This window comes from Trachurus japonicus, chromosome 1 (genome assembly GCF_045865225.1).
Source record: "Trachurus japonicus isolate A0001 chromosome 1, Traja_1.0".
Lineage (NCBI taxonomy): Eukaryota > Metazoa > Chordata > Actinopteri > Carangiformes > Carangidae > Trachurus > Trachurus japonicus.
In genome coordinates this window covers 17,326,429-17,341,187 of record NC_140907.1, presented here as the reverse complement: position 1 = coordinate 17,341,187, position 14,759 = coordinate 17,326,429, and the positions used below count along the sequence as shown (strand labels likewise).

The 14,759-nt window shown below is 40.1% G+C and overlaps 1 protein-coding gene across 22 annotated transcripts in view; it reads right to left on the bottom strand.

Annotated features, from left to right (window-relative positions):
• ank2a (ankyrin 2a, neuronal) overlaps positions 1-14,759 on the bottom strand; it is an 86,436-nt gene that overhangs the window by 38,670 nt on the left and 33,007 nt on the right. For 5 of the 22 annotated variants that reach the window (XM_085776889.1, XM_085776906.1, XM_085776950.1 and 2 more), the window contains 12 exons: positions 14,138-14,173; positions 12,646-12,870; positions 12,435-12,533; positions 11,789-11,943; positions 11,451-11,662; positions 11,154-11,361; positions 10,932-11,028; positions 10,590-10,818; positions 10,259-10,384; positions 10,023-10,145; positions 9,888-9,920; positions 9,768-9,789 (listed from right to left, as the gene is read on the bottom strand). In XM_085776889.1, the coding sequence (XP_085633015.1) occupies positions 9,768-9,789; positions 9,888-9,920; positions 10,023-10,145; positions 10,259-10,384; positions 10,590-10,818; positions 10,932-11,028; positions 11,154-11,361; positions 11,451-11,662; positions 11,789-11,943; positions 12,435-12,533; positions 12,646-12,870; positions 14,138-14,173 (1,565 nt within the window). Of the gene's footprint in view, positions 1-255; positions 8,134-9,767; positions 9,790-9,887; positions 9,921-10,022; positions 10,146-10,258; positions 10,385-10,589; positions 10,819-10,931; positions 11,029-11,153; positions 11,362-11,450; positions 11,663-11,788; positions 11,944-12,434; positions 12,534-12,645; positions 12,871-14,137; positions 14,174-14,759 lie in introns of all 22 variants that reach the window. The other 17 variants (XM_085776959.1, XM_085776991.1, XM_085776984.1 and 14 more) reach the window with 5 other exon arrangements.

Sequence of the window (14,759 nt, the reverse complement as noted above, 5' to 3'; positions counted from 1 at the left end):
CTTATCGACACACAAATCATCACGCACGCACGCACGCACGCACGCACACACACACACACACATACACACTAAATGAATGAATGAAAAATAAAATACAGACAAAGAAATTCAATGCAACATGGAGCATGACAAATCACACCACATTAAAACTACATAAAACGACAAATGGTGATATTATGTTCTAAAGAAGAGAAATAAGGGTCTTGTAGCCGAGAAGAGATAGAAAAGCAAAAGCCCATGTAGGTCTGGCCATACCTGACGTACATTTTGGAGTATGGTCATCGGTGATTCTCTGCATCTGAGTTTCCACTGTGTCATCCCAGGAAGGCCTTGATTCAAATACATCCTCTTTCCCAGAGGATGGTTGCACACCTGGCAACAGATTGCCATCAGACCTGTCTGATGCTGGGATTTCGTATGTGAAAATAACAGAATCTGGGCTTCTTTGACTGGCACTGCTTATTTCATCTGTATCAAAAGAAGACCTAACAGATGTCTCTGTAGTCTTGGAGATTTGGATGTCTTTCTTTAGGGGGGAAGAGGGAGAGATCAGATGAGCTTTCTGTTGCTTCATTACAGGAAGTTTGGAGGGTGAAAAGTTTGATTTATGCGTGGATTGACTTCTGTCAGAGTAACTCCTTTTGATTTTTGTAGATGCTTTAGCTGTGTCACCATCAGCCTCAGATCTAGTCCTTCGTTCAAAGGCTGAGCTTTTTTCTGTTTTTCTATGAACCTGACCAGGCTCAGATATCTGCAAAGCCTTTGCGATTATTTCAGATTTTAAATAGTGAGCTTCTTTTGTTGTGTTGCTTTGTTTGATTTCCAAAGGTTGGGGTGAATCCTGATGATATGCTGAGATGTCACCCTGTGCAGCTGGAAGACACATTTCTATGACTGAGCATTGGTCTTCCTCATCCTCCTCCTCCTCCTCCTCATCATCATCATCATCATTAGATGAGTCTGGAGAATCATGGCTCTGCTCTGAGTACACTGAATGGCCAGCTGTGGATGTGTCTGATTGGAGGTCAGCTATGGTAGAGTCTAAATAGCCTAGGCCAAGGCTTTCCATGGCTCCAACCTCAACTTGAACATTGGTTAGTCTCTCCAAAGTATTGGGGGAACCAAGCTGAACCTCTGTGGAGCTACCAAGGTCAGCTTCAGAAAGTGGCTTTTCACTCTTGGAATTTTCACTTGAGGGTGTCAATAGAGTTCTTGGTTTGGGTGTAGGAATTTTGTCATTGACATCTTGTCTCAGAGGTGATTTTGGGGTCTCTTGAAGTGTTGTGTCGGTAGTAGAATCACTATCATCTAAAGTTACAGATATTCTGAGTGACTGGCCTTCCTCCATCTCCTCTGGCACAACTTCATCAACTGGATGTTCCCCCATATGAAGAAGTGCATATCCTTCATCCTCTTCATCAAAGCTTCTTCTTGTCATATCAATAGCACCCCCTCTGGTCATTTCGAACAGCTTTCCTTCTTGAAATTGAAATGGGTCAGGACTTGCCACATCACCTGGAGTTCGAACAGGTGTTTTATGAGGTGTTTGTATGTCCTCTGCAAGACTCATCTCTTTCTCTGTCTCAACCTGTGCATTGAAGGCTTCATCATTACCCTCACAACCTGAGAAAACATTTTCCAGCTCTCTTGCACACATCGTGTCCCCAGGTCTGCTGATGGAATCTGAATCATCTGCCGGTGATAACTTTATTTTGTCTTCATTTGAATGATGCTCATCTGCCACACAGCTTGAAAAATGTGTGTCACTGACTGAGGAACAGTCACCCGTTACAATATTTTCAACTTGGTGTATTTGAGCTGCCTTTTCTGTCAATAGTGCCACAGGCTCCTCAATTTCATCTTGTTCCTCTCTCTCTGTTGCTGTTAAACACAAGGAACCATCAGTTGATTCAGTAGTTTTCAGCTGTGATTGACACTCCACTGTCTCTGTAATGTTCAAGGAAATATCTGTTGTCTCAGTAAGTGTGTAAGTATCTTCTGTAACACATTGTTCAAAACTGCGTAGTGTATCATTTGAGGAAGAGTGTGCAACTGGGTCAAAATCTAGATTTAGTTCATTGTCTTTGTGATCACTTGTCTCTAAAGATGTGTCTCTCTTCATTTTAGCCTCCTGTTCCATTTCCTCAAATGTTTTGATTTTTGCAGCCATTTTAAACATCTCTTCTTCAGGGGTGAATTGTTTATCAACAATATCATCTAAAATTTCATTTGTGTCAAGAGAGTCTTGCCTTATGAGCATATGAAGATTCTGACTGTCATACATTTTGGGGTCAGTGGATGTGTTGTCATCAGCTACTGCCACTGCCGAGTTGAAAGATCTGTCATCTTTAATTTCATTTTCACCTTGGATATTCTCACCTGTATTTTCTTGCTCATCATACTCGCTTTCATCCTTGTAAACATTTTTGTCATAAGCAAAACATGCTTTGAGTTGGGAAGTATAATCCTCATACACAGCTGTCTTGGTGGGCATCTGAAGTTCTGAGTCCTTTGAGTTTGTGGGACTTCCTTCAAGAGAGTCTGGACAAGGGGATTCTCCAATAGGGCTTGGCTCAATTGAATCAGGGGATTTTTTTGAAGATTTATCTTCCGTGAGAGGACTTGCCTCTAGTGAATCCTGGTGACACAGCTCTTTGGCTGGGTCATCAAAAAACGCAGTGTTTAGGTTCTCCAAATCAGTTGGACGTTGTGTGTCCAAACTACTTGGGCGTTGCGAAAATGTGTATGTTTTATGAGCTGAATGATCACTGTCCAAGTCATCACTTTCATCTTCACGGGTACATGTCTTTGAATCACTTTCCTTTTCATCTATTTCTACAGTCTCTTTACTCTCTTCTGGTACCATCATCTTATGTACAGAGATAACAGTGGTTTCTCTTTTAGTGTCCTTTGTTAGTACAACTTGTTTGTAGCTCTCATGGACAAGAGGCTCCTCAGGGTGACACATTGTCACTGGCCTTTCCTTGAGATATTGATCTAAATTGCTACTGAGAAGTGACAACATGCCTGACATATCCTTCTCAGTTGTAGACTGTTGGTCATCTGTCATTCTCTGAATACAGACTTCTTGGAATGGTTTCTCCAGTACAGTTGAAGTTGGTGTCACTTCTTTGACTTCAACCACATGGGTCTGTATCTTTTCATATGTCTCTCCTTCTATCTCATCATCCACACTGGTACGAGCTACTATTTCTGTTTTTTCATACACTCTTAGTTGATGCTCCTCACTTGAGGATTTTCGGACTTTGCTAAGAATAACTTCATCAAATTGCTCCTGGCTAACATCCTCCTCTGGAGACCTACTTTTTACTGGCCTGTCCTTCAGATACTGATCCAAGTCAGTATTGAGAAGTAACAGCATACCTGACATGTCTTTCTCTTTTGTAGATTGTTGGTATGAGGTCTTTTTCTCTACCCATATTTCCTTCATGGGGAGTTCTTCAGTCAAGTTTGAGGGGGTTTCTTCAAAGTCATACACTAATTCTTCACCACCACTTGTGACTGTATTTTTCAATCCAGCACAATCTGTTTCTTTAGCTGAGTCATCTGGTGTCACTTCTTCATTTTCATCAGTGAAAAATGGTAAAGTTTCACATTGCTCCTTCACATTATCTTCTATTGGTTGACCAGTCACAGGTCCTGGTTCTTGATAGTGTTCAAAGTCATTATGCATCACTGAAAGCATCTCGGATGAATCTTTCCCCTGATTATTGATTGTTGATTCCAAAATTGTTTCATGGTCCATTTGTTTTGTTGTGCGCTCGATTATTGCTCCTTCACTGTCATTTGTGACAACTGTGAGACCTTCTTTATCTTTGTCTTTTATTAAAACAACTTCCTCAAATTTCTCCTGAAGAGTATCTTCCGCCAATGGCTGGCTTTCCACAGGCCTATCTTGAAGATACTGATCCAAGTCAGTCTTCAATAGGGATAATAACCCTGACATATCTTTTACTGTTGTGGATGCCTGTATGGATGTTTTCCTCTCAATGTGGACCTCTGTAAGTACAGGCTCCTCAATATTGACATCTGGTACTTCAGTGCCCATTTGTGTTAACAGTGTTTCATGTGTAATTGTTGTATTGTCTTTGTCTTTTGACTGATGAATTTTCTCCTCTGGTGAAGGTATAGTGTACTTTTCCTCTTTTTTAGCAGAATAAATAATTATTTCACTGGTCATTTCATGGGTCAGTGTGAGGTCTTCGTAATTTTCACTGTCTCCAGAGCTGGAATAAGGGGTCCTAATATCAACACCAGGGTCTGTGGATTCAGCCAATCCTTCATGCTTGGGACTCTCAGCACTTAGATCATAATCTTTCATTTGATTCTCAATAAGAGAGACACCTTTCTCAAAATAATTTTTAGAATAGGGACTTGAAATGGATGCTGGATTTATATCAGAATCATCACCAAGGGTCTCCAGCTCAGGTGGCTCCAGCTGACAGCTCATGTCTGCAGTTGCTGATGTCTGCTTGAACAGCTGGTACTCGGGACTTTCTTCCAACTCTGCCTTTATGTCAGCACTGAAGTCCTCAGAAGGTCTGCGATCAGGGCTTATTTGTATGTCTTCAGATAAACTCCTATCAGTACTTATGATTGGTTCCTTTAATTGCATCATGCTCTGGCTCTTCCCTGAAAGGTCTAGCCCCTTGCTCTGAGGGCTAGCACTTCCATCCTTAAATTGAATTGCATCAGTACTGTCCACAAAATAGGCATCATCTGAGATCAAGTGTGATTCCTCAGAACCACACTTACCAGTCGTACTTACTGGTTGATATAAGTCAAGTGGAAGACTTTGCCCAGGTTTCTGTATCTCTCCAGAATTATCTGACCCAGATATGATTGAAGAAGAAGCCACTGCTTTCTGTTCAAAAAACTCTGGTTTAGTCTCCTTCTCTGGCGTCTCCCTCTGTGGGCTAACCCTTCCTTCATTGCATTGAACCATATCAACAAATTGAAGTGTCTTTCCATGATGAGCACTATCTGACATCAACTGTGATTCTTCAGAATTATCTTTGATTAAACTTTCTGGCTGATTCTCAAAGTCTGTTTTGTCACACTTCTTGACTTCTTCACTCTCTCCATTGAAAACTGTGAGGCTCTGATTCAGGATTTGGGATTCTGGCTCATATGGAAGACTTTGCTCAGGTTTTTGTATCTCTTCAGAATCTGTTAATTCAGTTATCAGTGTTGAAACTGCTTGTGTGGTCAACAGCACCACCTTAGTGTTTGAGGAATCCTGTCCAGTCTGGAATGTCTTCATAAGCTCCTTCACAGACATAGTCTCCTTCTCTTGTGTCTCCTGTTGGCTTACCCATTGATCATCACACGGAACTGTATCAACAAATGTTACTGTCTTTTTAAAGTCAGCATCATCTGAAATTAGCTGTGATTCACCAGAGTAATCTTTGATTGGACCCATCTGTTGATCGTCAAAGCCTGTTTTGTCACATTTCTTGTCATCACTCTGTTGATGGAAAATTGTGACACTCCGAGTTTGGATTTGTGATTCTGGCCCCGGTGGAAGACTTTGCTCAGGGGTCTGTATCTCTTCCGAATGTGTTGATTCAAATGTTAATGTTGAAATAGAAGAAGTAGCCATTGAGTTTGGTTCCAGAAGCTCTATTTTAGTCTTTGATGAATCCTGTCCAGTCTGGAATGTCTTCATCAGCTCCTTCACAGACAAAGTCTCCTTCTCTGGGGTCTCTCTTGCTGTACTGACAACGTTTTCTGTCTTTCCAAAATAAGTATCTGATATTAACTGTGATTCCTCAGAGTTATCTAAACTTAGAGGCTGACCCTCTGAGTCTGTTTTGTCATGTTTCTTGACATCACTCTCTTCATACAAAATTGTAAGGCTCTGAGTTTGAATTTGTGATTCTCCCTCCTGTGGGAGACTTTTCTCAGTTGTCTTTATGTCTCCAGAATCTGCTGATTCAGATATCAATGTTGGAATGCAAGAAGAAGTCACTGCTTTGTGTTCAAAAAGTTCTGGCTTAGTTTTTGAAGGATCCTGTCCAGTCTGGAATGTCTTCATCAGCTCCTTCACAGACATATTCTCCATCTCTGGTGTCTCTCTCTGTGGGCTAACCCATTGATCATCACACGGAATTGTATCAACAAATGTTACTGTCTTTTTAAAGTCAGCATCATCTGAAATTAGCTGTGATTCATCAGAGTTGTCTTTGATTGGACCAGCTGGTGGATTGTCAAAGCCTGTTTTGTCATACTCCTTGACATCACTCTGTGGATGGAAAATTGTGAGGCTCTGAGTTAGGATGTGTGATTCTGGCCCCTCCGGAAGACTTTGCTTAGGTGCTTGTATCTCTTCAGAATGTGTTGAAGCCATTGATTGCGATTCCAGAGGCTCTATTTTAGTATTTGATGAATCCTGTCCAGTCTGGAATGTTTTCATCAGCTCCTTCACAGACAAAGTCTCCTTTTCTGGGGTCACTCTCGGTGGGCTAACCCTTCCATCATCACACTGAACTGTACTGACAATGTTTTCTGTCTCTCCAAAATTAGAACTATCTGATATTAACTGTGATTCCTCTGAGTTGTCTAAACTTACAGGCTGACTCTCTGAGTCTGTTTTGTCATGTTTCTTGACATCACTCTCTTCATGGAAAATTGTGAGGCTCTGAGTTTGGATTTGTGATTCTTGCTCCTGTGGGAGACTTTTCTCAGGTGTCTGTCTGTCTCCAGAATCTGCTGATTCAAATTTTGATGTTGAAATACAAGAAGAAGCTACGGCTTTGTGTTCAAAAAGCTCTGGTTTAGTTTTTGAGGGATCTTGTCCAGACTGGAATGTCTTCATCAGCTCCTTCACAGACATAGTCTCCTTCTCAGGGGTTTCTCTCTGTGGACTAACCCATCCATCATCACATGGAACTGTATCAACAAATGTTACTGTCTTTCTGGGATTAGCACTATCTGACATGAATTGTGATTCCCCAGAGTTATCTTGGATTAACATATCTGCTTCATCCTCAATGTCTGATTTCTTGGCATCACTTTCATTGTGGACAAATGTCAAGCTCTGTGTTGTCGGGATTTGTGATTTTGACTCCTGTGAAGAATCCATGGCTTTGTGTTCAAACAGCCCAGATGTACTTTTTGAAGGGTCCTGCCCAGTCTGGAAAGCTTTCATGAGCTCCTTAACAGACATAGTCTCCTCCAATCTTTCTGTTTGAGATCTGGGAGATTTAGGGGACTTGGGAACCCTGGGAAGTTCTGGCATGTCTTCCTCTTCCCACTTTTTAGTGACAGAGGGTTTTTCCCCCTGTATGAGAACTTTATTTTTCTGTTCCTCTTCCTCTTCAACTTTGTTTTTTAAAGCTTTAACTCTGTCTTTGATAGATCCTATAGGTGTTTCAACCACTAAAGGAGAAGCTGGGGGATCCAAAGCTGGGGTAGGTACAAGGCCACTCTCCTTAAGAACAACATCACCATCTAAAGACTCTTCTGAGCTCACCCTTTCCAGCTCTCCCTCAGAGCTGCTACATCTAGAACGTTCCCTGTCTCTAAGTTTCTTCCTAATAGGTTTCTTGATATCTGGGGGGCGCCTTTTGCCATCACGCTTTATAATAATCTGTTCAAACGTATCTTGGACAAGATCTTCTTGAGAACCACTCTTTAATACAGGGCTCTGCTCAAAGTATTCTTCTATGTCCATACTGAGGTGCGAGACCATTCTTGTCATGTCCCTGTCCTCTGTAGTAGTTGTCCTTACAGTCTTCCTCTCAATGCAAATCTCCTGTATGGCTGGTTCTTCAATGAGGGAACTCCTCATGTCAACCTCAGTTTCATAGAGTGAAGCCCATTTCTCTTTTTTAGCATCACCTCGTTGTAGTTCCTGTTTACTGATGTTTATTCCATCTCTTTGAGTCTCCCCAACCTTTTCTAGCCCATGTTTAAACTGTCCCATTATGTCCAACCGCTCTTCCAACCCTCCAGCTTCAACCCCCTCTTCATTTATTTGCTCTGTGGTCAAAATGGCACACATTCTGACGTCCGACATGTCTGAGAGAAGGTCTGGGCTTGCAAGCGTTGCAGGGTCAAGAGGTTGGTTAGTTCTCAGGGAGAATGTCTCAGTTGATTCTGATTCATCATCTTAAATTAAGAGGATCACAACCAAAAAGGGTGAAAAACATAAGGGACAAATTAAGTGGGGAAGAGAGACATCAGAAAACTGTGATCAAGACATTGTCATCAAAAATCCATCTTCAGTTCACAGAGTAAGAGGAAGATTCATAGAGCAGAGGATAACGGAGTCTTGAAAAGAAGACCAAAAAGGAGATGATAAAAGTGATCCAGAAGATTTTGGAGGGGAGTAGAGCAGCAACAGCATAAGCAAAGCCAGAAGGAGTAACAAAACAGGTAGCGTATGGACAAGAATAATGTTACTTAATTTGTTTGTCTACGTATTCAGAAACCTAATGTAAAATACACAAATGGAACCATAAGGAAAAAGAGAAACTTAGACATGGAACAAAGGGACAGGAAGGAAGACATAACAAACAAAAATTCTCAAGATTGTTGCTGACATGAATAGTCATGTCTGCTTGCAAATTAAAGTTTCAAAACAAAGAAACTATAATAAACTTAAATATAAAAATTGTATTTTTTGTGGGAAGTGATGTAATTAATGTCAGGGTATTGTCACTAAGTTTGTGTGCTCTAACATTTTGAAAATTACTTATTTCCTTCATCTAAGGTGGAAAAATTTATATTTTTAGTTGAAATGTCTGTGGTATTAAATATAATGAAAAGTTCAATTAGTTAGTTAATTTGTCAGTTTAATTACATAGTTCATTTACTCTGTTTTGTGACCTTTATTAGCTCACATACAGAAAAAATTGATGATGTGAAATGATGATGTAAAATAATCAATAGCACTATTAAATTAATAGTGCAAATCAATGAATGAATTAAACAAACTGAGGTAAGGAAAATTAAGAGGGAATGTGTACTTAAAGTAAATATTTCAAAAGAGATAGCAGTGGCCAAAATCACACAAAATGAATGATGATAAAAAATGAACCAGAAATACATTTACACTCCTAAGCAAAGAACAAACAACATTATATTGTTTGTCAAGTATTTCCATATGAAAAGTTTTTCAGCATGCAACTGGTAAAACTGCTATGAAATGATATCTGGGAGAACAATAATTGGTCAAAATTAATACTTCTTACATATGACCAAAAACCATAAATCTTCTCAAGACAAGATAAAATTCTACCACAAATTTTTTTTAAAAGCATTTCTTTAGCCAATTTAATAAAAAGCATTATTTTGACCTTCATTTATGATTCATGAAGAAAAAAAAAGTCATAGCAATTTCAGAAAACAAAAATGTCAAGGGTGAAAGGAAGTCAGTGAGGTTTGGTGTGAGGGGAATGTGGAGTACATCAGCCATAGCACAGCTGCCATTAACAAACATGTAACTATAGTGTTAGTAAAGCAAAATAACAGAGCAGGGTTAATCCAAACAGAAAGCTACATACATCAGTCAGTGCATCTCTAGGCACGTAACAATTTCTGCCATTTGCAATCTTTGTGGCCAGTAAATTTTATATTCATGTCCAATTTAGACTGTTATAACTGCATAATATACAATTACTTAAAACTATACTGGTTCCCTCACTACCAACACTGACCACTGAAAATGTAAAATGACTGAAATGCATGGACCTTTATCATGCAATTATTTGACCTACGTCAAACAAAAGAGTTCAGCTTACATTTCTTGTCACTCTTCTCACTCTGTAGAAAAAGATCAAAAAGGTATTGTATTAGATGCAACCTAATTATGAAATTACTGTTTCTTTCGTGTACAACTGTATGGAGAGAGCTTTATTTACCTCATCATCTGCATCTTGGTCTGAGTCAGACTCCTAAAGAGTAAATGCAACAGAGGAAAAGCAAACAATGCAGTTACTGGAATTAGGAATAAATTACAGTTAAATACACAAAAAATAAATCGTATTCAAACTAACCTTTGAGTATGCTGGGAGGGTGATGTTAAGGTTGCAAATTGCATTGTGGTTAAGAGTACGGTATGTCCGTGGTTCCTTTGTGAATGACAGGCGGCCACATGGCTCCTGCGCTGTGTCTCTAATCTGTGAACCAACAATTGAATCCATTAATTACACACATATCAGATTTCAGAACCTCTGAGATAATCAACCATTGTTTTCAAACATTTTTATCTAGAGCATATTCATAGTCATACTTTGATGAAGAGGGCCAGTCTGTTCTCCTTGAAGGCGTAGAAGCTGAACATGTGATGCTGTCCACTCTTAGTAAGAGGCACCAGGTTTCCAAAGCAGTCAGCAAATATAGGTTTTCCCTCGAGCACCTGTGTGTGGATTGACAGTGTCTTCATGATTCAAACAAACCTTTAATGTTTAAAACATGAGTTGTAATGATTAAAATGTATCCCCTGACTCTCTCCATATTTCCCTCTTTATATCTTTGCACTTTGGCAACAGACTCCTCTCACATTTCTAAAAACCCCTGTCAGTTGATCAACTTTCCGCCACCATAATCCCCTCACACTGCACCTCAACATCCCGGCTGCGGGCAACTTCGGTGAAGTTCTCCTGCTGCTCCAGGGTTTTGTCCATCTTGTCATCTGTCATGCAGAAACACCGTAAGCGGGCTTCAATAGGATCCAGTGTCTTGGCAAAAATGACAAACTTGGCCATGTATGGAACACAGATGATCTCTCTGTACAGCTGAGAGCCAAAACTAACAGACTCCTGGATCTGTCTGCAGTCTATCAGCCAGAACCTAGGAATAAGAACAAGGCTTTTATTTGGAAAACTTGCAAGGTAGTCATCCCCTAAATTGAAGAGAACAAGGATTTTGCAAAGTGCATATTTAAGAATGTAGGCCATATTAACCTTGCTGATACATTTGTGGTGAAGGAAACACATTGGTTAACGAATGTGAGAGGTGTGGATCCGGTGATGTCTTCCCACTGGGCAGGAGTGGTTCCACCTGAAAGTACAGGAACATTAACCTAACCGTCACAGGGGTTCATCAACTTATAGAAAGGAAGAATTATTGCAGGACTTCTCTGAGCTTTCCAAGCTTAATAATGAAAAAAGCCAAAACATATATACCTGTAATACTGCAAAGTAAACGCAAAGTGGGAGTCTCCCCACTGCATACTGCGCCCGGGCCATCACTGTTGGAGCTCTTGGGAATAGGGATTGTCATGGTGATTGGTTTGTGGAACTTCCTTCTTCTTGGTTCCAGTGTGACAATTGGGCTGAATGTGGCTTTGTTACCAAGAATCTTTCGCACCAACTCCACACCAATGGGCTGAGCCTAAAACGAAGTACAAAAATCACATAAATCTAACAGCTTCATTGATTCCTTTGATGTTTTACATCTAACTGATGTGTGACTGTATGTACCTGTAGTCCAACTCTGATTTTCTTGGTGAGGGCTCCTTCAGGGAAAACGGCCTGGACCTGGGGCACAAGAGTGCTGCTAAGGACCCCACCCTCTGGTCCAATCAAGTGACTGTCTTGCTTTATTCGTGACACCACTGCAAAATACTGAGGGAAGTCTCGGGTGATGATGCGGCATATTCTTTTCTTCTCAAGCTCCTCTGGAGAATCAAGTTCTGTGAAGATGAGAAATAGTCAGTGTGTCCTATGTAAAGTTTAGACAATGGAGTTGTAGGTGGGAGACGTTTGAATCCTCTATAAACAATTATTGTTTGGCATCACAGTCCAGTGAGATCCCTTACTTTCATCCATGCCATTAAGTATCTGGTTCAGTTCTTCTTCTGTGAAGTCACAGTGGTGTTCCCTCCAGCTCTCCCCTGTCTCACTCCTCAAGATCACCAACTCTCTCTCTGTGCCTCGTAGGGCTGCAAAATGAGGGATCTCCACGATCACAGGCCTAAAAAAAAAAAGGTAAAGTCAAACACAAAGTGGGCTAACAGATTTTTTGATGTTTGGGTTGAATTATGCATGACCTGACAAAAAAAGAAAAGCAATCAAAAGAGACAAATTTGAGTTAGAAAAAAACAAACATTTAGCATCCTGTAGTGCATGCTTGCATACAGAAAACAAGAGAAACCGCCATTCTATATCAGGAACAAAATCTAACCAAACAAAACTATGGGGGTTGGCATTGGGCACTGGAGATTGAGAAAATGGTGGGGATAACACAAAAAACATAACAAGGCATAGGATAAGGTTTCAGACTTCAGTTTGTACTTTAAAAGTACAAAGAAAGACAGAAAGTAACAAAATACAAATAAAAAAGTCACAGCATATCCATGTAAAAACTCAAAAAATTATAGTTTTGGGTGGAAGTGGTGAAAAAATGTGGGGGAGCATGTGACCAGGATTCCAGATTGACAGGGTGTCCTCCACCCATGGTCCTACCCGAGGAACTTGGTTCCTGGTGGACCCAGCTGCAGGATACGACTGACCAGGCTCTCACCCTCATTCAGAGGGGGTGGAGCTGTGGGGAGGTGGAGCTTACTGATCCGTACGCAGCACAGAGGGGGAGTGAAGAAGAAATTATGAACACACCACACAACTGTGTATGCACAATCACACCAGCAAATACACATGCACACAAACACACACTTACCCCAGGAACTGTGCTCCAGTGGGTCCTACTTCAATGATGCGGCCAGCCAACCCCTCACCCTCCACCATAGGGGGCATAGAGGCCAGACGGTGTCTCTTCACCAGCCTGCATGTTACCCGTGTAGGTGCAGAACACTTCCTTGGTGGTACAATGATTCGCAGGCCATTGTGACGGCAACCACGCATGGCCCCGCCCCTGGCATCTACCATGAAGCTGACTAGGAAGCTAAAGAAAGAGTGGTTGTTAAAAACTCAAATCTCTGACTATAAGCCACCATGCAAGAGAAGCCAACCAAAGCAAAGAAAGACCTACTTTGAAGAAATCAGTTAGTAATGATACATTAACGAACAGGTCTCAGCAAACAGGATAATATTTCATTCCAGCCTGTCCAGATTCATTCCACTTAATGTTAAACTTGCAAGACAAGTCTTGAGGGTCATATGTACTTAGAAGCAAATAAGTATGAATTCAGATATTGAATGTCATCAGCAGGCAAATGCTAAAAGTTATATTCACATTTCATTTACAACACAAAATGTTAACACATGTTAACTTAAAGGTGTCCATAGTCAAACTGCGAGCCCAGTACGGGAACTGATGAGGACATGGAACAGAGAGCTATCAAATATATCAAAGAAAAAGGCTGGCAATATTCTATAATCTTCTTATTGGGATCAAAACCCACTGAAAAACTATCCAGAATTGATTGAAAAAGTATTATCTGTGTAGCCAAACTCTGTGTGAGTTTATAGCTCTGTGTTTCAGAACCAAATAACATACTAGAGCAGCACTGTTACACTGGGCAATATCTGACTTCACTGTTCTGAAAAATAAGATGGCAGTTTATTATGAACCAATCCCCCATATCTCATTCTGTCTTAAACATATTTTAATCTACCACTGAACATAGTCCAACAAATACACAGTTTACTCCTGTTTTAGTTGCTAAAACAACAGTGCCCACCTGAGTCTTTTTTTAATGGAACTTTTTATTTGTTACTAGTCTCTACACATTATTGTCTCCATGAGGAACAAATTTGGAGCATGGAGGACATTGGAAAATATTGAGAGAAGTACTACCACATCATTGAATAATATTTTGTATGGGATTTGTTGACAATAAGAACAATACTGAATACCAGCCATATTCTTTATGGACCATCAAATTGCAGCTTTCATAAAAGCCCAACTGTGTGACATTATGCAATGTTATTTTAGATGGAATAATACAAGTAGCTAGCATCTCGGTTCTATGTACTGTATTCACAGATTTCCACGAGTAAAGGGGTCAGATCTACATCAAGAATAAACAATAAACTTGGGTGGAACATCTCTAGTTAACAAATTCTCAACCCGGGAAATGTTAAGTCATGCATTGTGAAATCATGCACACAGACAGGATGTTGGACAAGAGGGTCAATTAGTAGTGGATGAGGAAAAAAAGCACATAGGAGAGATAAAAAAGAGAGTAGCCAAAAATAAAGAGTATCACCTGCTGTTGTCATTGTCTAGGCACGGAGAGGAACGGCTAGAAGCAGAATACAACAACAACAACACACACACAATCACAAACACAACAAGACAATAGTGTGCACAAAGAGGCAACAAGAGAATTGTCAAAAGGAGAATAAATGAAGAGTAAAAGAGAAGAAAAACTTGACAGAAAAAGACATATAAGCAAAGATAACAAGAGAATAGAAAATGTGAAGTGAAAAATAAGGTAAGACTTTCTTTGGATAGTCCGCCTACAGAGACTTTATAGACTATTTGTAGCATTTAATTTACATTTGCTGAACATTCAGATGCTCGCCTAATTTTAGCCAACGTATATACAAATGTTTAATAAACATGTAATCAGCCATTTAGTTATTAGGCTTTTGGTAAGCGAAACCGAGGAATTGCGAAATCTCAACTAATAACCTTTTGTTAAATCTTACAAATACTTTGTAAACTCTCTGTAGGCAGACTATCCAAATTAAGTGTCACCAAAAATAATGTAAGGAAAAATTAAAAGTGATACACAAGTGATTCATACACATACATGAAAATGAGCAATAGCAAGTGCCTTTAGTGTCACATTTACTCCAGGTCGTTTGTATGTGTGAGATAAAGTG